The sequence below is a fragment of the Gallus gallus genome, chromosome 4 (genome assembly GCF_016699485.2).
Source record: "Gallus gallus isolate bGalGal1 chromosome 4, bGalGal1.mat.broiler.GRCg7b, whole genome shotgun sequence".
Classification (NCBI taxonomy): domain Eukaryota; kingdom Metazoa; phylum Chordata; class Aves; order Galliformes; family Phasianidae; genus Gallus; species Gallus gallus.
Window position 1 is genome coordinate 63,935,897 of NC_052535.1, and position 24,423 is coordinate 63,960,319.

Sequence of the window (24,423 nt, forward strand, 5' to 3'; positions counted from 1 at the left end):
CAAAAAGCTGAAGACATATCAAACAGTAGTTTGTTTACCTAGTAAAAGTAGTAGTTTACCTAGTAAAGGTAAAAGCTTGCCTTTTCCTTAGTTTGTAAGTTATAGCCAAGTTGAATGTGTATAGTACCAATTTATAAAATATATAATCTAAGAATCATTGAGGTTGTAAAAGACTGCTAAGATCATCTAGTCCAGCTATCAACCCATAAAGGAAAGAAAACCCATACAATAATACCCATTTTGTTTGTGTTGGAAAGAGTGCAGTTAATAATTTGGCTTTCACTATACTTTTTTCCACCTAATGAAGATGGATTATGTTCATGTTGTGCTCTGTGCCTCTACAGAATTATATTTTGGCCAATTTTCATAAGCATAATCCAGAAATGATCCTAAAGCAGAAATGAATACTGGGAGTTTCATCAGATCAGCTACTGTAAATAAGTTTAAATCTGAAGAAAGAGAACTGGATTTTACCCTTCATCTGTAGTTTATGAAACTGTATTACAAGATTCTTATGCATAAAGTATTAGTTAAACTGGAAAGCAGTTGTTAGTTTTAGTTTTGATTTTGCTTCTGTTGGTTACCTGAATTAGCTCCACCAATTATTATTTGCATTGATATTTTGGGAGAATAGATATAATGTTACTGTAGAAATAACAGTCTGAGTAACTTGAGTCATCTATTTTCTATTCCGATATCTACCCACAGTAGTATGACATTAGCTGGAGAGCGACACTGCTTGAGTTGTGCAATACAGAGCTGTTGTGTTTTAAGAGCATCCACTTCATGTGTAACTACTGCCTGTAGTCCCTGCTGAGTTAACAAAGCTACGTAATAATTTCTCAGGTTATTCTATCACATGGCTTTTGAGTGACTTTCCATTTTGTTAATAGTGAATTGCTAAATTTCATTATTAAAATAACTTCTTTGCTGGATGGCTTACTTGGATGACATGAAACATGGAAAACTATGATCAAAACTGCCAGACTCAGTAGAGAGTGCAAACTGAGTCAGTAGAGAGTGCAGACTGAGTATGTGTTTAGACAAAAACATGTAAAAAGGAAGTTTCTAGAGACAAATGCTTTTGGTAGATAAAGTTATATTAGAATATGAAATATGGCAAGTTTATACAGCAGAAATCAGGTGAAATTCAGGAGACCTTATATATGAAGAGCACGTAGGTTTGAAAGATCTTGTGAAAAATTAGGGAATTGAAAAAGTTTTACCTAAACTCTAGTTCTGAAATCTCCTTTTTCCTGAGATTCGGTAGTTTGGGTAGATTTAGACATGTTCTGTACAATTTTTCAGTGTTTTTTTCTCTTTCCCATATAGCACAGCACTATTGCTGCAGGAAGGAACCATATATTTTTGTCTGGAACCATAGCAAGTGTAGAATCATAAAATTGATTCAATTGGAAGGATCTCCCACAGGTCATCTAGTTCAATTCCCCTGCAAATAACCAGGACACCTCCAGCTAGATTAGGTTGCTCAGAGCCCCATCCAGCCTGATTTTGAATGTCAGGACAGAGCATCCACCACTGGGATGGGTAACTTGTTAAAGTGCCTCCATTACTTATTAAAAGAATATGTCTCAAAGAGGTAGGCTTTCAAATGCTATTTTATTTATTAACTTCCTTTTACAGGATACAGTTCTGAAGATCACAATTATTAGATCATATAGCAATCAAGTACCTCTGAATTTCTCACTTCTGCAAACATCTTTGTAGGTACAGTGGAAATTTAAAAGTTCATATTCTAGAGGTGTAGCAGAAATCAGAATCAGAAAAAATTTACTTTCCCCAATACGTGTGAATGTATGTGGACATTTGAATGTATGAGCACATACATGTGCATATCTGCACACCTGTGCATGTGTACACCAGTGTATGCTTATTTTATTTGTTCCATATTCAATCTATTCTAAATATTTTTTCAGATTATGATTTATAATAGTAACCTTACTGTGATCTTTCCTGGTGTTTGGCCTTGTATCTTATGTCAAAATGGAATGGAGTGCTTAAATTTTTTCATTGTGTTTTATTATTTTCCACTTGCAGCACTTCTCCAATATGATGAAAAATAGGACTCCAGTATGGAATTTTACAGTGTGACTCTAAAATTTAGATGAAGATTCTTTTTTTTTAGGCTGTTTCCAAGGTTTCTGACCTGTAAAGTGCAATGTAGAAAGATTAAAATTGCACATCTGACTTCTACATCTGCTAGTAAAAATTAACACTATTCCAAAACAGCATTATTCTTAGTACTTGTTTTTAATTCAGTTGAAAACCTTCACAGCATAAAATTGGCAATTTATTAATGTTCAGTTTTTCATAAAGGGCATTTTTAGCGAAGAAAAACAAGAATCAGTAATTTAATGACATCTAAAATGCATAGATCACCTTGCCAGTGCTGCAGTAGAACCGCCTCTGAAAACCAAGGTTTCCTCTTCAAAGAAGTTGTGAGCATTTTTGTACACAAGTCCTAAGAAATGAGCAAGGACAGGCAGAGTCCTGGTAGTCCTGGGACAGGACTACATGGTGAAGGTCATCTTTATCTTCCCAGGCCACAGGTAACTGTGAGCACTAATGGGGCATCTGCTCTAGTCAGGAAACCAGCAAGTCATTCAAAAATGAGTCCTTACAAGGGAATGTGGGTGTACTGAGAGAAAGTAGAATATGTACTAGTTCTGTACATAAAAATATTGTGAAAATTAATATAGATTTTATACTTAAGTGAACACACTTCTTTTCAAATGTAAACTTCAGATCTACTGTATGAAAAAAGGTATGTGTGAAAAGGGGCCTACAACAGGAAGATAAATGTGTGTGATGTGATACAGTTGCTGCTTTGCCCTGCCCTTACAAGATAAATCCATAGCTAATTAGTGTTAGTAGTACTTGGCTGATTTTTTTTTCTTTCTGAGTAGGTTAAAATCACAAGGTACTGGTAACATGGGTATAAAAGTTGCAGTCTTAAATAATGAAAAAGCAGATACTTCATATTTTTATAAACAAAATATTAATAATGCCTTTGTTCAGTGTTTGCTTTTTGTCCATGAAACATTCAAGATGAATAACAGAATATTATGCACAAAGAACTTTATAATCAGAATTTGGCAGGAGTTCTCTGGACTGAGTGTTGGTGCTGTAGAGACAGCTATTAAACAATATCAGTTTGCAAATGCAAGCAGAAGCAAACTTGGTGGTAAAAAGACAAACAAGCTTTTGAAGACATAGGAGTACATAGGAGGAAAAAAAATCATTCTTTTCAGTGGGAATATAAACTCTAAAATAGGAAAAAAACAAAACCAAAACCAAACCAAAACAAAAAAACCTGTCTAAAAGCATGGCTGAATCTCATTGGTAATCATGCTTCCCAAGATATTTTCACTGAATTAGCATTGTGTGCTGATGCTAGTAACAGAGTTTGTGAACTGCTTTCCTTGTAAAAATACCAGGATTTCTTTTAATATGATCTTAACTTTGGAGTTTTAATAATTAATTTAGGAGTAATTTCTTAATTCTGGGGATGAATACTATGCATTCTGTTCTAAATAGATAAATATGTTCAAATTCAACCAACTCCTTTCTCACAGCGATGACCATACAAATCAGAATTACTACTGCTTTTTACAGTTTATGATCTAAATATCTCCTCATTGTGTGGAGACAAGTTGAGAATAAAATTGCTAAACCAATAACATCTCAAGTTTGACCAGTCCTGTATGTTCATCATACATTCCTGAACTGCTCAATATCTAAAGAAAGGAATTAAGATTGTAAAGGCTGTCTTCAACAAGGAATGCTTGTGTTCTGACTTCATAATGCTAATGACAGGATTTCTGTGTAATTCAATAAATGTAATTTGTATGTTTGTGTTCTGGTTTGGAAGGTAACTAGCTATCAGTGTAGGAAGATGTGAGAGACTGAACTTAATGGAAATACTGTGTTTTCAAATGAAAAATGAATTTCTAATAACTAGTTGGCTTCAGATCAGATCATACTTTCATAATCTCAGAATATACACACTAGAGAGATGCAAAATAGAAAACTATAAAGCTGTTGGAGATTTATTTAAGAATATGAAGGTTAAATCTATATACATAAATTAATCTTATGTTTATTTAGTGTGTTGTTTTAAATGTCCCACTCAAGATTAGCCTCTTTTTATTTGTATATGTTATTTTTGGTATAACTTTTAGGCTTATATACAACTTAGTAGTGACATGGCCAAAGAGGATTTTGTTGTGATATTTAGTAAACTATGAAAACAAAAAATATAGTTAAAATTTTAAAACTTCTCATGAAAAGGTTTATGTCAGCAGCAGTCAGGACCACAAACCATTGCTAGGACTACTGAACAAAATAGCTAAATACTGTACTGATAATGTTACTGTCTTCTTAAAGAAGTGTTTACTTGCAGAAACAGCCTGTTGTGTCACGTTTGAATACCACTTTGAGCAATATTTGCCACCACTTCATTTCAACAGATTCTTTTCCAGCATTTTCAGTTTTTAACACAAAAACAAGCTTCTAGTTTGTCTGCCAGAAAAAAGTCTAATGATTTGCTTGAAGAAAACTCCAGTTTTGTCTATTATTTTCTTTATGTAAAATGCCTATTATCTCTCCAATCAGAAAAACAAAACAAACAAGAAACAATCCCACCTATTAACTAGCGCTCATTTTTAGTGCTAGGGCAATTCACTTCAGTTTTTTTCTACCAGTCAGTTAAGAATTCTATGCTGATTAGCTTTTGCTGTGATATATTTCCCAGTAAACTTAATAGAAATAAATATCCAAATTATGTTGGGGAACTATGTGTGAGGCTCATGTTAACAGAAGCACTAGTTCCCTCTATATTAAGACTTTGCTGTGCATGCTTTGCAACATGAGCAAACTGGCTACTACATCACCCGGAATGGTGAACGTAACCCCAAAGCATAAAGAAGGCCATGTCCATTTCACTAGCAGGCTCTTGCTCTGCTGTGCTTTCTAAAATCATGCAGATTAGATGAACTAACTGACCTTACTTTTACAGACTTTGAACAACAATTAAAATCAGTTAGAGAATGGGTGTCCAAACTTTTGCCTTGCCTGGGCTGCACTTAGTGAAGATAAATTGTCTTGAGCCGCAAATCAAAAATGTAATATACCTAATGTATATAAATAAAATTATGAAAACCTAAAAAGTTGTTTAAAAAGAGAGCAACAAAAACAGACATTGAGTGGGATATTTGACCTTGTTTTTGTGAAACAAGGCCTGATTCAATGGAAGTGGTTGCAGTTCTCAGTGACCTCTGAAGATGTTTTTGGCGATTTTTGATGAAATTTTACTCTTCTTGTGTTTCATCATCGACAATAATTATTCACAGATGTACATACTGCCAAGAGGGGGTGACATGAATAAGACATGCCTGTGAAGTGAGGGATATCCTTCTCTAGTAAGAGAGGGTATACAGAAGTGTAGTAAGGAGACAATTGGATTTTTGATAGACTATCTGATCGTAACTCTATAAATTTCATTTGAAAATGCGTGGGTTATGCATTTACACCAACTGAAAATGGAGTCATAACTATACCAAAAAACGTATCAGCATTAACAGCACTTCAATGTTTGGCAGTTGCTGAGCAATGGCTGTGCGCCTGAGGCCAGGCCACTTAGTGAGAAGAGTTGCTGCCATAATGGCATGGGGCAGAGGGTGGCTGCAGGACGAGCAGGGCTGGATTGTGTGAGGCCTGTGGGCAGTGGGCTAGATGAGTTAGAATGATGGTGCATGAAGTTTCAATAGATCATTTTGAATTGCTTGGGACACTTATTTTCCTTTTGAAAATGAAACTTAACCCAAGTCACTGATTGCAACATTGTTTTGAGGTAATATTGTTATACAGTCATTCTAACCTCAATTTAGGTTCATCAGGGGGTCTTGCAAATTCATAAGTTTTTTCACCAAACCAGTCCAAAATATCATGCTTTAATGTGAAATGAAATACGGACACCTTTGTTTGGGAATTTTGCTACAAATACTGTACAAAACTCTACTATGGACTTGATTTATTTGTGTATCTGCTTTTCTGAGGTTTTTTTTAAGTAACCTTTGGTCAGCTCTGTCTTCATGTGTAGACTCTGTAGACTATATCTTATATGAACATCTTATTCCTACAGTTCCTCTAATTCTAGCGGAGGTCATTTAATTCATGTTTAACAAAATCTTTGAAACAGTCTATAATAAAACTGCTAACAGAGTCCTAATTAAACAGAGAAATATGTTTGGCTGAAAAACAGGTGACTATCAGAACTGGCTCATCTGGACATTTACATTCCCTATTGCTTAGGAATAATGAAGCAATTATGACATCTTTTTTTCCTTTTCTTGAGGGGAAAAAATAATTGTAAAAATATTATTTCAAGTAAGTAAGTGGAACTTCCTATTTTGTAATTTCCTATTGTGGAAATCCCTACAGGTATCAATGGAGGTTTTCACATACCTGGACTTTGAAGCCTGCTAGCTGGCCAATTTTTTTGTGATAGCATGCTATATAAAGCAAGAAGAGGAGCCGCCTTTGATGTAATATGCTCTTGAGAGCATTATTTACTTCATCTAATTGAAGATCTTGCTTTGAGTTGTTCTTTTAAAATCATCTTTGCCTCCATTTGCTGTAAATGAGTGCAGGGAAATAAACTGTATAAACTGGATGTTCAAGGCTCTCATTTAACACCCATCAACCTTCTCTCTTTCCAGAGTACCTACTATGCTGTGTTTATTATACTGTTAATGTATCTCATCTGTATCAAACATTTCCAGCCAAGACAGAGAACAGCAAGAACTGAAACGCTGCTATGCTGATGAGCTCCTTAAGGAATACTTTCAGTTATCCTCAGCTGTAGAATGGCTTCTTTTAACTTCCTTCTCCCCCATTTCAGTCATAGGTTAACCCTTACCATTCAAATTTGTATAATCAAATTAATTAACTTGGGTGAATTTTTGGAGTAGTGTTTAGAATCAGTAGCTCTTTAAAGAGTAGATGTACTAAGGGAATAACAGTGGATTTGTATTGTGTGCACGTCTGTTAAATTTATTTGCTGAATATATATTAAAAAAATCATATTGTTTTCCCAGCAGTAAGCCAATTCTCAGTGAATTTATAATACAGTGGAGTCCCCCCCACCCCACCCCCAAAAAAGTTAGTATTTATTACTTGAAACAAACCAAAAAGCACTGTTTCTTAATTTGACATGAAAATGCATTAAATGATAACCAAAACAACAACAACAACAACAACAAAAACCTATTTCAGATTTAGCAATTGTATGTTCTGTTCCTTAGGAAATAACAGAAGAACGGGATCGATCACGGCTAGATTCAATGGTGCTGTTAATTATGAAACTGGACCAGCTGGATCAAGATATTGAAAATGCCCTCAGTGCGGGTTCTTCCCCATCCAGCACTCCAACATACAAACGAAGGCATATACCTGTAAGCTGGTATCTTTATTATTTTTCTAAGTAAAATCTTTCCTAACTTTATCTTTAAAAAAAAAAAAAAAAAAAAAAAAACTATTATTTTACTCCTCACATTTATCAGCTTATTGGTTTTGCAACTAAAGCTGTGTTTGTAAATAATTTGTCTTGTTTTGTTGTTTTTTTTTTTGTTTGTTTGTTTTGTACATGTGTTTTGAAGGCAGCAGTAGTGGCATCCAAAATTTTCTTTTAGCATGTTTTCATTAAAGAACATTGCAAAGGTTCCCCAGATGAAAAATAAGGACCATATATTCAGAAAATGTCTGTCTCTCTTTTTATCACTTATTATAAATGACAAGTCAACACAGAGTCAGGATCCCCCCCCCCAGTCTTTGAGCACATGTTTATGTATCACTTGACATTAAACTGTTTGATTTGAAAGTAATTATGAGCTACAGGTCTATCTTTTCTGCTCATTGGATAGTCCTGGAAATTTTTGGCAGAAAGGTACTTATGAAATCCTCTATCATTTAAAATAAGATTCTGGTCAAAATCGCACAAATTATTTAAATTTTTTAAATTATTTTCTTTGTATAAATGATGCATTTAAATGTCTTAAATAAAATTCCTTGCTAAGAGTAGACAGAAGAGACTATACAGGACACAAAAGTGATGGATGTGTTCTTTTTTCCTGAAAAATGTTTACACATGTAGCTTTGAAGAACCTGAAATGACTGACCCAAGGTGTTCTCATGCAGGCTTCCTGTTAATTTTACCCACATGTGTAGCAGCTGTTTTTCAATTTAAGAAACCTGAGAAATACTGCCCCAAAATGTCTAGGCTAACATTCAGATTGTTTGTTTTTATTGATGATATTTTCTTCTAAAATATGAGAGGTTTTTCCTATTAATGCCAGACTTTGTTATTGCAATATAGTCTAGTGAGTGGTCTATAGATGAAAAAAGCTTTATTTAGGTTTGACTGGTTTTGGAAGATAAAAATAATCATTTTTATAGAATATCACATAAATACACTTTTAATAGTTAAAATCTTCCCTTTGGTTTTCCATGTATTCACATCCTTGGGCATTGATGGAAGCGGAAAGCTCAAATATGACACAGCACATCTTGCTAATGAATATCAGCATTTTAGGTAATTTCATACAACAAAGTAGGGAGATGGGTCAATACATGTAGGTAAGCCTAAAAGACAGCCAGAGGTGGTGGCTGTTTCCAGGCTGCAAAGAAGCCCACCAGAAGAAGGTGCAGAGGCATCTGTCTAATTAGCAGCTTCCTTCTGGCAGGCGCTTAACTGGAATTAATGAATCAAAGGATCAACATTTATTTCCAGCTCAGGAGCCCCTGAGATGTTTCTGCTCTTCATTTCAGCTACTCTAGGAAAATGATATTAGGAAACCGAGGCTTTATCTGCACAGTGTTGGCTGGGGTTAATAGTTCAGGCTCTTTTGCAAGCACTGTATTCACAGGCTGCACCTCAGCTAATAATCTGGCCAGTATAGGGAAGTTCCTTGACATGGCCAGCTCAGTGCCAGGTAAGTGTTGCAACATATCTGCAAACAATACAAGCTCCCGTCTTCATTCTGTACACTAAATCAAACATGCTCCTCTTTTTACTCCCGCAAAAATAAAGCATTATTTTATTTATTTATTTATTTATTTTGAGAATAAGAGGAATGCAACCAGTGAATGTAACCAGTGTCATTAAAAGTTATTTCTAGTTAAAATGCTCTTACACGTAGCTGATATGTGCTTACTGAGTCCAAAAACTAGGGAGCTGTACCTCTGAATTGTATAAACTGCTGCACAATGATGTCATTTCAGCTGTGTAATGGCTTACAGATGTTTACTGAGCTTACAGTGCTGTGGGAGACAGAAGGTGGGAGCACACAGGAAATGCTGAACATCAGAGAAAAATGTCAGTTCAGGGCTGCAGAAGTCTGATTTTTCTTACCCTGCATTCTACTGTTAAGGAGAGCTTTAGCTTTGATGTTAGTGGTGATTTATAATTTCATAACAGCAGTTAATGCAAACTACCACATTGAATAGGAAAGCAAGATAATGTGTAAGTGATAGAAAAGAATAGGTGGAATTACAGTTATATGGGGAATTAAGCTGATAAGTTTGAGTGATTCTACGTAAATATACACATTATTTAAAAGAAAAACTTTTATTTCATATACATAATACTAAAGAGAGTTGTAACTTTTACCAGGATGGTGAATCTGGTTCTGAAATTGGAGCAGATGTAAGACATTCTCAAACAAGCTTGTCTCCTAACATCCATACTCCTGATCAAACATCATCTTGTTCAGCAGCCACTTCTGGAGCTAAACCAAAGGCTGGGGTGAGTACAAAGATTATTTTTGTCATCACACACAGTCTTAAGCTGGAAATGAAATAGAGTAATTTTATACTATTCCCTACATTGGTCATACAGAGCTATGCATGTGACACGGAAGAGAAAAGACTACTAATGCCAGTTGTTTCAAGGTGCTTTCTGAGTGGCAGGGAATCCTCAGGCAAATTAAAAGTCTGACATTTAAGAACACCCTATTATTGGGTGTTGATTATAATAAGCTGAATTTTTCTTTGAGAAATTATCTTTATGGAGCTATTCTATTTTACTTTGGAAGATAATGTTTCCTGTAGTGGAGTCACTTGGAACATTTCCTAAATCTCTTGAAATATGGAGACAGAGAAAAAAGACAGTTGAATCACATAGCTTGATTTATGATGCCCAAACTCTGTCCTCATAGTCCTCTGAACGGCTAAATTGTTGTGTACTGCAAGAAGAGGTATTACCCTGCTGAAGGGAAAATGTCATCCCAAGGACAAATTTGGTGAGCAGTTGCATACACTTGGGATCGGAGGGAAGCCTCTGAGCAGGGAGAAGCTTTCATGCAGGCGCCAGTGCACACAAGCTGGAATTACACTTCCTGAGCTACAAATCTGGAAGTTTGGATGACAAAGGCCTTCTGTCAAGCAGTTTCAAAAATGCTAGAGCACCCATCTGTAGGGACTTGTGCCAGCCTTGAACAATATACTCAAAAGGAGGTATTCCTGTTGTATAGTACACAGTCAGGTATCCAGGCACTATTTCCACCTTTTAAGAGAAATTCTTCTAAGCAGCTAGTAGGGTTCTGTACATACACTCTTTCTCTACACATTTAACGTGCTTTCCTGTATTTTACGCCACTCACATAAGGGAGGATTTGCTGATTTCTCAAGCAATCTGCTGTATGGTTTACTCCTCGGATTGTAGGCAATGGAGTTCTCAGCCTTCTGTAGCCATTCATAGCTCTCAGAGGGATGGCTCTGTCTTTTGCCATTGTCCATCTACTGAAGAATCCTTCATAACACTCACTTGTGCAGAAAAGCTTGAATATTGCAGAAACTTCTGGCATACTTTCTGCTCCCACTTGTGCTTACTCTTTCCACATCTCACAAAGCAGAGAGATCTTCAGCTGAAAAGTCTTAGCATAATGAATGCTCCATCTGTTTGTCAGTACTACCACTGCTGGTAACTGGACCAGCAGAAACTCTAGGATAAAATATTAAAATATAAAGTGTGATGAGCATAAATATATACGTTTATAGCAAGTTTATAGAAGGTAAAATAAAGGCAAACTGTCACTTACTACATTGCAATAATAGCAAGTTAATGAATGCCTTTGAATAAGGCAGTAACAAAAGTTCTAATAAACATTTACATTTAGGATTGTTCACTTGTACAAAAATAAATTCACTTGTAATTCATCATCAGTGCATAACTATAGCAAATAGAGTGCTCTGCACTCTGTCACAGCATACAATGCAGTACAAATTCTCAAATAAGTACATATGTCATGCTGGAAGGTGATATCCCATTTTGCCAGATCCTGAGAAGAGAGAAGGTACTCTCTGAGGTATTAAACATCACTTTTTAAATTTGGGCGTCTCTGTGGATATTTGGTGAAACTCTTATCTCCTGGCTTTGAAGAGGTGTGGATTATTTTCCTTGAAGTTGGACGGTATGTGTTAATTCTCTTTAAATAACTATTTATTCTTTGATTTTTCACTTTGCTGAGTATATTGTGCTGAACATATACAGGAATATTATTTTAAAATATACGTTTTAATGTATGTGATTTTGAAGAAATCATTTATTTTTTCCTTTGTAGAGTAACTCTAAATATTGTGTGGATTGTAGAGATACAATCCAGAATCCTGTTTTGTTAGCATTTATGATAAGTGAATCTAAATTTCCTCTAAGTGACTTCCTTTCCTAAAGATTTGCTTGCTGCAGTTTACCACACTCTCTAGTGGGATATGGGGTTGGAATCTATTTACCAGGTGTGTTCATAAAAAGACCATGTTCTCATTTTTATCACAGCAAGATTGAGTGAAAAGATTTATATCATTTTTACTCGAGTGTATCTCTCCTGAAAACTGGGTGAAGGCGGGGTTCAGATATCTTCTATTCCTTTCAGATTGTTTTGACTCTGTACCCTTCAGATCCACAAACTAGTGCTAGCATGCGTTGTGGTTCAAAGTGCGCGAAACATTAGCTGCCTCCCTACCTGCGAACTATATTTGAAAGCATATGCTTCCTTTGAATGCACGAGGAGAAAACAATTCTCAGTCCTTAACCTTCGGCATTACTAGTGCTCTTGTTCATCTGGTCCGTGCAGCTAAACAGCCTGCTGTTTGGTGCTAGACTGCCATCCCATGCTGGTAGAAAAGGGGGTCTCATACTCTTTTGGTCTTGTTTAGCATTGGACTCTACTTGAGATGGTCTTTTACAAAGGGTAAATAGTATTGCTGTGGAACACTACCCAGAAAAGATATCAGGGTTACCTCTGATATCTGTTGATTTCCACGTAGAGATCACACAAGAAAATCCCCAGATGTGGTGTTCTCTCTGTAAGGAAGGCTCTTGTCATAGTTTTCCTTTTTTATCAGTGTAGCTGGTGTAGCAATAGGTTTATTCTACACAGGAAACTCAGCAATCTATTTTGTAATCCTGAGGGACTGTTTTGATGATTTTCACTTCCTTTTTGCTGTGTGCAACTGCAGATCTTCAAGGATTCCAGATGCTCAGTCTCCAATGACAACTTATTTTGTTGTGTGTATTAATATGTAAACAAGAGTACAACTGCAATTAGTTATAATATGGAATGATATGTGGTATTTTAAAACAAACTGTATCAAACTCATGACTGCATCAAAAACAGAACGTACAATTAAAGCAAGGCATCTTGTGCAGACTGAGGGTGGTGAGAATGGGAGTAGTAAGACAGAGATGGATTCAAGTCTAGTCCTTGCTGAAGAACTCAAAAGATATTAACCTCACAAGACTTTAAGAGATAGGAAAATTGTTTAAAGACTAACTGTTTGCATTCAAGATTAAGATCCATATGTATTTAAAAAGTAAAGAAATCTAATAATGCTATGCTATTCTGGAATTGGATGTGATAATCTTGGTGGAAATTATTCACTCATTGACTAATGGAAAACCAGGACACTTTAAATTTTCATTGTCAGATTTTATGAAGTATTCAGCAACCTTTCCAATATTTAAAATTCAGCATGAATTAAAAGCTTCTTTGAAAATTAATTAGTAAATTAGTAAATATTCTTTTTAAAGAAACATGTCTGTATGTGTACACACATGCACAAGTTATTTGACACTTCATAAAAATTCACTGATACCTAGTGAAATCCATGCTTGTCAATGTGAGTATGTGTGTACATAACACAGAAGCATATAAGCATACATATGCAGGCACACACATAGAGTGTTCCATACTCCTTATACAGAGGCATGACAGGGAAGAACAGGATTCTCCCCACAGCATTTTAGAAACTTTATTTCTATGGGAAGGTATTTCTATAATTCTGCAGGAAGTAGCATGAATGCCATTACTATACATATGACAAGTATATGTTTGAATATCATCCACCCTCAGTTTAAGAGTCTGGAACAATTATATTTCATGAAAAGGGTTTGATATGGTCAATAGAGAGTGGCCAACAGTATAAAAACTGTGTCTGAGAAAGTACACAAGTGGGCAGCCTTGTGAAACATGGATCCATGTGATGGAGTATAGTTACACTGCCGCATAATTTAAGGCATTAAGAAACATTAGTGCCATCTTTACATTACTTATATTTACACAGTAAAGAATGTTAATGTTTCCGTAATTTGCACATCGCTATGTTCTGAGTTTTTATTCATCAGACTCCAAAATAAACAATAAGTTTTGCATATTAAGTTTAGATTCAGCAAGCATGTGTCAAATAGTGGTTGTAAATCACCTTTAAAAAAAAATAGGATAACAACATGCTTTTGCCCCAGTGGTCATGAGGAACACTGAAAAATGGGAGTGTCTGGTCTGGATTTGGAAAGCAAGGAATGCAAATATCTGTGTTATTGCCTTCTGCAACTAATGCCACACATCTGGATACTTAATAACATTGTTCAGCAGTTAAGACCAGAAATAATTGAATTTTGAATCTATCTTGATTATTATGAAAACAATATGTAGCTAGGAAACTTGAAAATATTTTAATAACAAGAGATAAGTTACAATAGCCTTTTCCAGTGTGCAGTTAGAAGTTAACTAGTTAAGGAAAGCTTGAGTCAATCATAATTGTCTTTTTTTGTTTCCTAAATATATAACAATTAGATAAAGGTCAATAGCAATAAGAGCCTAGAAGTTGTGGTCAATTTTTTTGTCCTTGAACATCTGCTCTTCAGAGTCTATCTCTTTTTCTGTTCAGGTTGGGGGGGGGGCAACCAACCAACAGCTGTACAGCTGTAATTATTTCCTGCTTCTTTTCTTAGCTGTCCTCTCTCTCTTACTTCAGCAGTTTCCAACCTAGCCTTAATCATGCCATGCAATGGTAATCAGAAATCTATTATTCCCAGAATAGCTGGTGTCTAGGAGATGGTTTTTCAGATTAGCTATAATGGTTCACTTAAAGTGCATTCATTTCTCAAAATTATTTCAGGCACTAATTGTACTCACAAGTACAGAATGACCTGGTCTCGCTTAAACACTAGAATGGGATTCAGGTGCAGCTACTGATTTCATTGGAGACTTGGATGAGCTCGTAAATCCACTCTCACAAGCCTTATTATTGGATTGAGAAAGAAACTTCTGTTATTTAGGTGACAGTATTGCAAACTGATCATTTATATGTACTAAAATAATCTTCCCTTTCACATATGCTTTTGATTTGTGTTATATTTTAAAACCTCAGCTATTTAGGGAAAGACCATTCATTCTGTGAATAATATTTTATAATTTTATAAATTTTAAAAATAGAGTTCAAGTTCCTTGCTAATTTACTGCACTGCTTTATAACTTAGGAAATTAAGTTAAATTTTATGGTAAGTACTAGGAAACCTTGATTTCAGAATTACATATTCTGAAAGAATTATTAGGGCAGCCTCTGCTTGAAATGTTTACATCTTCTATGCATTATCTTTTTTTTTTTTAATTGCTATATTCAGTGAACTATAGTTAAGTAACAACACCTAGAATATTTCAGTGAAATCATGCATAGAATTTTTTCACAGTGGGTCATGCGCAAGAAAGGTGGTAGATTTTGGTCCCACTGGTTCATACGCTTGCTTTATATATATTTAACTTTAAACTGTGGTGCTGCTTGTGTTCTTCATTTATTCCTTAAGACAAAAATAGAATCCATTCCTGTAGGTGTCTGGGAGAGAGACTCATGCTCTGTAATGTTAGTTAAAATATTATTCCTATAAAAATAGTGAATTTTCATGAACAGATTATGAGAAACTTCCTACGTTGAATCCAAATGTATTTTACTTTTTTTCTAATGAAAGAAGTAAACTGTGAATGGCAGAGGTGCTTTTTTTTTTTTTCTATGAAATTTTCTAAAAACTACAGGTCTTAGAAGCTAACACCTTTTGCAATGAAAGTTAGATGCTCCTAGAATGCTCCCAGAAATTTAAATCAAAAATACTGACTCCAGTTACAATATCTTCTACAGTGTTGCACTGATCAGGGACAGTTTCTCTCACCGTCCCTCAGTACTGATTCCTGAGTGACCAAAGTGTATGGGAATTTCTTACCACAGTGAAAGATTTGTCTTTCTATGTAGTTATGGTAGAACTCATATATATATTAGGCTGTCCACTTTTGTTTCCAAGTTCAATCCCAACACAACATAGGGAATCTTAACTAAATGCCCATCTTGTGAGTTGCTCAGCTTTATTTCTTCTGAGTTCTTCCCAAGATATCAGGATGCATGTCTGCATTTCTGTCTCTTCTTGCAACCTGTTTGTAGAAACTTTGTTTATACACAGGTTTTTTTTTTTTTCCTCACATCTTCCTCCTTTCTGGAGTGTTGCTGACGCTGTTTTCAGCAGTGTGTCTGTCTGGTTACTTACGATAACTGTTTGGGTTGTTGGTTTGCATTTTTGTTTGTTTGTTTGTTTGTTTGTTTGTTTGTTTCCTATAAAAGGAAGAAAAAGTTTATGACAAGCAGTAACTTTGTTAATTGTATTTTTCTTATCACTTTTAGGTCTTTTTTTTTCACTGTATGCTGCCATCTGCTGCCTACATCTTGTAAATGCACTACAGTAGGGACATTGAACACTAACCCCATTACATGCAATCAGAATGAATAAAGCACGACTGGGTCATGTTTCATAAAGTTTTCATCTTGTACAGAAGTAATCTAACTACTTATGAGACATCATAAACTAAAGGTGGATGCTTTTCCGTGGGAGGGAAATTTTAATGGATGCTATAGTGTGTAGAGATACTTTTAGAAGTTGTCATGGTTTTATGATTTTTGGTTGCTGGTATTCCACATCATAACATCATGTAGTACATTGGGAGTTAAAGTGTTGACAGAAATATGTATATATATATATATATATATTTTAAAATTCACTCTGTCCTAATTAGAATTGAATTTACAATTAGAGAGGAAAAAATCATTTTAATGGGCATAAGATGTTGGGGGGATTTTTAGATGAACTTTAAGTTTCACGTTAGGAATTCATTTTATACTCACATATGCAGTCATTTATTTGTACATTTAGTGCTGGTATCCATAAAAATCATGTCCTCTTTTAAGCCTGCTGCATAATAACTGACACAATGTAATATCATAGCTGCATGTGTATCACCATGGGAGGGATGTGGGCTTGAGAGTGTTAAGCCCATCATGCTAGAGTGCTATGGTTCTTTGGCAAGTTGCTATTGCTTAAAGCACACCCAACTGTGAGGAAAAAATACTGAACATTGCACAGCCTTCTATTTGTTTTGCAAAATCCTGAATGTTTTTCATTTTTCTCATTTTATTCAAACCTCATGTGTTTGAGAATAAGAAACCTACTCTAAGAAAAATTTACAGTAAGGTAAAAACTGATCATCCCTGAGGCTTTCAGTATTGAAGTAGCTCAGAATAAGAGCATGAACAAGGGTATATTCTCACAGGAAAATATCATGCCTAAATGTTTCACAGTCAATGTATCGTGGTTATGTCGGTCTGTAATGTAATGGGCAAGAAGGCTAAATTCAAGAGCTTCTCAGACCTGTGATCACAAATTATATCTTTTCTACATGAGCAAAGAAAAATGAGAGTATTATTACTTCTGGTCACATATGGGAGCGTTGCTGTGGTAGGGAATGTAGAAACTGCAGTCCGGGCTCTCTGACATACTATTTGCATTTGGGTCTGGGAAAGAGAGTTCCCAAGCCCTTCAGAAATAAAGGGTATATCATGTTTTGCCTTCCTGTTTCTTCGCTGCAAGCCAGGCTTACTGATGCTTGGAATCAAATATGTTTCTGCACATCAGCATTGTGTTTATTAGTACTACTGTGCCTAAGTTTGACAGATGGAAACAGAGGTCTGTAATAGAATGAATTTTACTGTGTTGCTCTCAGGACTAATATCATCTATGTAGCTTAAACTTAAATACTCAAGATTTAAAGCGGGAAATCACGTATGTTGTTACATGATTATAAGTAGATGAAAACAAAAGTTTTCAGGTTCCCTAAGAGCAAATAATTTGAACTTTAATCATGTGAATCACACAAAGTCATGCAATTGAAAATTTCAGACTCAGTTTGTGTCATTAGATCTCATTCTACAGTAAGTTGTGTGTTTTCTCACAGGATTAAACTTGTTTAAATCAACAAAAACTTGTATGTCAGAAATGACACACAAACATATGTATGTATGTATTTTTTGATGCCAAGTACTGTCTTATGTCACTTTTCCCATGCACAGGGAAGTTTATCTCATGCCTGCTATAACTATTTTCAAAACATTAACTCATGCCCCATTAATTAAGAAGTATTGTTACACAGATATTTTACAGAGCATAGCCTGAGTTTGCATTCAAGCAGTATATAATGCTTGAATATATACAACTGCATAAATGTCAGTTGTATATTCTTCAGTTCTAAATGAATATTTCATGCCCAGAAGCATTACTGGTATCCTATCTTACAGAATTTGAGATTCAATTCTGTGCTTCAATTATTTGCCTTCCATAATGTTCCTATAAGATGACTTCAGTACCGTCAAGTACCATGACACAAAAATGTATCAGGTTTCTGCATAAAAACAAAGATATGCTGAATTTCAGAGAAGGATGTGTTTGGAATACAGTAATATCATTAGAGTTGGAATGTGAAATACAAGGGTTCAGATTGATACTCTAAATTACTGTGAAACTGGTGTGGAAAAGAGTAATCTCTGTTTAGCTGATGAATAGAGATGTCCTGGAAAAACATACAAGTAATAAAGAATAAATTACTCAGAAAATTTTTCAAAATTAATAATTATGATGGCCAAAAAAAACCACTTCCCCAACTTAACATTCTGCATCTGACTTCCTGCTATGCTTCCCGGGAGTGTGTAGGAAACAGCTGAGGCTCATTACAGGAAAGGTAAATGTTAGATACAGAGAATTAAAAAAAAAGAAAGAGAGAACTAGGAAAAAATGTGACACTTTAGTGTCACTTCTTGATGAATTCACTGCTCTTTCTAATGAGGAATATACATTTTGATGCAAAATTAAGTATTTAAGATAATTATTGCAAAAAGCATTTGTGACTATATGTTTGTATTCTGAATAACAATCCTAGTTATTTAAAAACTGATACCAATGAAGATTCATGTGACAGATTACTGACTGATTTTAGAGGAATGTCTGTTCTATAAAATATTTAATAAAATGATTGATACGCATAAATCAGCTTTAATTAGTCTGTTTGTCAGTTGGTATATAGAAGTAGCACAGTGAGACTTTGATAGCCAGATGTTCTGAGTAGAAAAATGTGTAAATGAACACTTATGTCACCTGCTGATTCCCTAAATTCCCTAAACCTGCTGTTTTCCCTAAATTGTTGTTTATATTGTGAAAGGCAAAAATACGCAGACATAAATTTGCAAATGATTATCATTGAGGAAAAAGAGTTGGTCTACCCATTATTCACAAATCATCTTGTTTAGTTATTTACAACCCTTTCAATAAAATAGAGGCCACTCATGAAGTCATACTTACTTCCATACCCTATCTCTTCCTCTGGTGGTTTGTAGATATGCATATGCTCTCTAATTTGCTAGCACCTTCCAGGTGAATGTTATAAATGAATGATATTCCTTCTTAAATCCATTTGTCACCATTAGGTTTAAGAGTGGCTTAAATACAGTGGTGCTGGAATCAGTGGGTGGATATCGTCTGTGTGGATAATTAATGCAGAAATAGGTGGTCATTTGCAGAAGAGTTGAAACTCCCATAGATTGAGATAAAGTGACAATGGAAATTTCACAACATAGTTAAGGACACATTTTAGGCTTGCACTAACACTATGTTGAATATTGTTTTATCTGTTACAAGCTTATTTTCCAGACTAGCAAATATCCAGCCTGCTTTATTAGACATAAATCTGTGAAGGAAGCAAGTAAACGTACATTTTGTGTAAACTTCATACATTTACAATTGGAAGAAAGAAAAAGTTTTGTTAAGCTTATCTAAAAATGTTAAAATGTCCTTGCAGAAGTGTATCCTTTACATTAAATCAGTAGGAGTAGTCCCACACTCTCTAACCATTCAGAAATGGTAGGTTTGATAGAATGTCAGGATATTAATGTCTGTTTTAACTTAAATAATTTTACTGAAGAACTGGTTGAGTTTGAACTTCTGAGAACTTGCTGGGCTTTACTTTCCATGGCATTGTGTTGTGAATGTCAAACACTATGTGAAATGTTCCCATTTGTTCTTCATTTCTGTAGATTGAGAAGTTTTAGTGTGAGTCTCTGTTCTGTTCTCTTCCACTGAGATCTGACTGAGTTGAATCCTTGCAAAGTTTACTTTTAATTCTTGAAGTTGCTTGAGTATGCTCAATTGTATGTCAGTATGAAATTTTAACTCTTTTTCAAAATTAGCTAGGAAAATCTTTTATGACATTTATTATCTTTTTTTTTTTTTTTAAAAAAGCAAGCATAAATTTTCTGTCAGCATGTAATTCATGTAGTGCATCTCTGCATTAAAGAATATGTCTCACAATTCACCTCAAAATTACTGTTGCATACATGAGAAAATATAGGAAATTATTTAAAATCACTGTCAGAAGCTTGTGAGTGGAAAAAGCAGTAAAATTATTTGTAACATTTGTACCATGTAAAAACTAATAATGATAACTTTGACTGGTGACAAGAAAAGGTTCCAGATTATATGGGGCTCTGACCAACCTCATCTAGTGCCTGATTTAGTGGTTTGCAACCCCGTAAGTGGCAGAGGGGTTGGAACTAGATGATCTTTGAGGTCCCTTCCAACCCAAGCCATTCTATGATTCCCTTCACACATACACAAAAAAAAAAAAGAAGCTTTTCAATTCAAGGAATTAAACACAATTTAATTTTTTCAGTTGCTATAGTTTATACATTTGAATAGTATTGCATAAATTTTGCTATAGGTGAGTTAGCATAGGATGCAGCTACTTAGCGCTTCAGAAAACAATGGGCAGTCTTCTTTAAAGGTCATTTTTGTGGAATTTTGATATTTTCGAAGGTAAATGTGAATTGGTCTCAAAAAGTGCTTGGATATCTTTATTTATAACCCATCAAAATATGTTCAACAACAGATAGAAGCTTCTGCCTGTTTCCTTCATAGTCTTTCTATCATTCATAGAATAAAATCATGGGAGATGCATTTGACTCAGGGGCCACAGGTTACTGGCCCCTTCTGCATGGCCTGGCACAGCTTGTACTGTGGTCTCTGTTCTCTGCTACCACACCAACATGGCAGCAGCTCTGCCATGCCAAGCATAACAGCCTGGCCTCAAGACATGGGAAGGGCACAGTGCAGTGTTGACAAATAGTATGGCACTATGCTTAATTTGCAAGGAAATCATGTCAGTATTCAAAGATTACAATTTGAAAAGACGTGCAGAAACATGCTGCCAAATTTGAGGCATATCAAGGAATGCTTCTTTAAAGACAAAATAGAGAGAGAGAAACTGAAAAAAATCACTGGCAACTCACATTTGATTAAATATCACTGCACTGGACATCAAGAAAATCCATGTGTGAAAGTTTTAAAAATGGATAATGTCATGCAAATCACCATAAAAGCTGTTAATTTCACAATGTCTAGGGGATGGAATCATTTGCAGTTCTAGGAGTACCTTGAAAGTATGGATGCTGATTAAGGAGTTGTCATTTACTTTTCTGAAGGAAGGTTGCTAAGTTGGGATAAAATGCTTAATAGACTATGTAAAGTGAAATCAAGTTCTTTATGGGATTCAAAGGAAAATTTGTGCCAGAATGTGAAGATTAAAAATGGCTCACAGATTTAGCAGATTTCTGGGGGATTCAATTGCTCATCTAAATGAATTAAACATGCACCTTCAATGTGAAAATCAACTTATGTGTACTATATTTCAGACAATAACAACATTTAAAATGAAACTTAAATTATGGCAGCTTGAGTTAAGGCAAACTACTGCATGCATTTTGATACAGTGGCTGAACACAATCCTGTGAACAGTGAAAAATATGCAGCCATACTTTCCACTTTGATAAAGGAATTTGAGAATAGGTTTCAAGATTTCTAAAAAAAAAAGTCATCAGTTTTGTGATATATTTACAACTCTGTTTTCAGTAGACACAAATACATTACCTTTGAATTTTGAACTGCAGCCACTTTATCAGATCTGTCTGATGCAATAGATTCACAAAAACAAGGTCAAACCTCCCACTAGTTTTATGCTTTAATAAAATGTAAAGTTAATGTGTGTAAGTATAAAAAATATATTATTTATTATATATTCTATATGCAGCTCCAGACAGTTTCTGTTTGCTCAATGTGGCCCCCGCAAGCCAAATGGTTGGACACCCATGGCCTAGTATTTGTACAACATACATTCCCTTCAGCTGCCATTGGGGATGCCATGCTTATACACATTCTGTAATCTACTGCAAGTGTCAATTGGGTTGAGAAATCTAATCTAGACTGATCTAGCACAACCGTAAGCATACTATGGGTGAAAGCCACTACATGAGTTGTTTCGCTTATGTGGAAGCTATTTCTCTTGTCTAGCTCTTTATCTCAGCATGGCTTGTCCTAGTGAAACATGCCATCTCTGCTTTATGTATGATTTCAGAACAAGTAATAAATGACAAACTTTACTGGGAAGCCGCTGAAAAGATGGAATCTGAAATCTCCTGTTAAAAAGAAAGATGAATTGCATGAGTTACTGCTTTTATACATCTCACCGTTTTTAGACTACTGTCATTGAAAGGAAATAACTGGAGACCATGTTGGAGGAGAAATTTTACCACATGTGGAGTAGGAACATAGGATTTTTAATAATGTCAATCCTTAGAGCAACTCTGAACAATATCTTAATGCATCTGAATCGAGCAGAATATGTTCTCCATAAAAGCATAATAAACAGCATTAAAATAGAAATATTCATATACTGATGACTGTTTCCATCCTGTCCAGTAGTAACAATATATTTCAAAATGTCCAGAACAGAAGAGAGGGTTCCAGAAGTGGTGAGTAGATCCTAATTCCTGGTCAGTATGATACAGTGGAAAGGGGAGAGCTACTTGGAGACTTGATGCAGAAAGATGGGTTGCAGATGTTCTGAGAACAGAGACTAAAGAGCTTCAAAGCTGTGAAAAAACTTGTAATTTTTGCTAGTAGAAGACCAGTAGGTGATAAAGGCTGCAATTTTATTCATTCCAACAGTGCACCACAAGACCTGTAGCTAGTATCAACTGTTTGTGCTTATTATATCTTGCAAGGAATTAGTGTCATGGAACTGCAACAGTCGAACTAAATAGCGCAAACTGAAAATCATCCTGTGGACTGAGAGCTGCAAGACCCTTACCTTTTCATGGAATCATAGGATGGTAGGAGTTGGAAGGGGCCTCTAGAAATGAGTCTACCCCGCCTTTAAAGCAGTTTCCCTACAGTAAGTCACACAGGACAATTGGGAGCGTTCCATTTATTATACAGTGGCGTTACTTAATGTAAAACTGTTTTCAACTAATCTCCTTGTATACATATGCAAAAGTTCAGTGGTTGATGAGATATGACCCGTGTTGGGATGTTATGAGAATTGAATGCCTTTGGTAGAACTGTGTATATAAAAACAGGAAAGAACAGGATGACTTTTAAAATGATGCTTTGCTTTAGCTTAGCTATGAATCTTTGAAGTGGCCTTTCTTTCAGTTTTTTTTTTCTTTTCCTCTCTTTTTTTGTTGCTTTTTTTTTTTTCATCTTTGGTTTCTTTTTTGTTCAATTTTTCATACTTCTTTTTTTTAACATCCTTTTCTTTTTTCTTCTGTCTTTTTTTTTTCTTTGACTTGCCCACTCTCCTTTTATTGTGGATCTGTGTTTTGCATTAAAGTCTCTAGAGTTATTAACACCAAAACACGGCACATTGCCCTCCAGTACATTATGTTTTCCCCATGTTCTGTAGCTTTTTCAGCAGTCCCAGCAACATGACTGGCATGGTTGTGCAGACACAGTTTTGCCTTTCCCTCTAAGCTTTCAAGTTACTTCTCTTCCTCTGGATAATATAGTTGCCTGTAACTTGACCAAGGTGGAAGAATTGTCTGCATTTATAGCAAATACAGATATTTGATGTTTTCCAGACCATGTACCAAAGACCTGTGGCTTTTACAGCAAGGTAAATCAGTGATAAAGTCTTGTTAAGATTCAATTCAGCCCCCATGAATCTGTTTCTCCAATTGCAGCTGTGGTTCTTTAAGTGCACTATCAGTTTAGTGCTGTTTTGGATTTCTTTTTTTTATTTTTTAATTTGTGATTTCTGAAATAATATGCATTGAGTCGAAGGGAGAATGTGCAAAATCCCAAGAAAGAAAAACAGTACGAAAGAGGAAAGAAACAATGTCATATGTAAATAAGCCTCTGGTGAGAATTTCCTGTGAGTTTTATCTAAGAAAGAATTTCAGGCTCAGATCCAAGACAAGCAAAGGAGCACAGAATGAGGGGACAAAGACGCACAATTTGAGCTGGAACAGTAGCGACAACAGCTTGATTTCTCAGTAGTAGAGGGAGAGTGCAGGAAAGTAGAAGCATGCCAGTAAAGACGTAGGAAAAGATCTTTGCATCGCCTTCTTGAAGGGGGTGAGAAATGTAGGAGGAAAAAAGCAAGGGGAGGAGAAAATTATGAAGTGGGAGGAAATAGGAAAAACTGGGTTTTAAAAGGTAAGGAGGAAATGGTAGGACATAAACTATCAGCTTGCTCAAATCTGGTTGGTGGTAGTGAATAAATATCTAGGTTATCTCCTTTCATGCTGCACACACGGTATTCTTTACTACTGGAACATGGTTTGAAAACGTGGCAGAAATAGTTTGCATTACTGGAATGGAAGAAATCCATGTCTGCCTTTTCAAGCACTTTTCCAGACACAGACATGCTGTGA

The 24,423-nt window shown here is 35.3% G+C and overlaps 1 protein-coding gene across 8 annotated transcripts in view; it reads left to right on the plus strand.

Moving 5' to 3' along the window:
• Window positions 1-24,423, plus strand: part of DLC1 (DLC1 Rho GTPase activating protein) — a 260,198-nt gene that overhangs the window by 90,223 nt on the left and 145,552 nt on the right. For 6 of the 8 annotated variants that reach the window (XM_046940463.1, XM_420693.8, XM_046940464.1 and 3 more), the window contains 2 exons: window positions 7,326-7,475; window positions 9,692-9,823. In XM_046940463.1, the coding sequence (XP_046796419.1) occupies window positions 7,326-7,475; window positions 9,692-9,823 (282 nt within the window). Of the gene's footprint in view, window positions 1-7,325; window positions 7,476-9,351; window positions 9,542-9,691; window positions 9,824-11,339; window positions 11,490-24,423 lie in introns of those variants that run through there. The other 2 variants (XM_046940465.1, XM_040699461.2) reach the window with 2 other exon arrangements.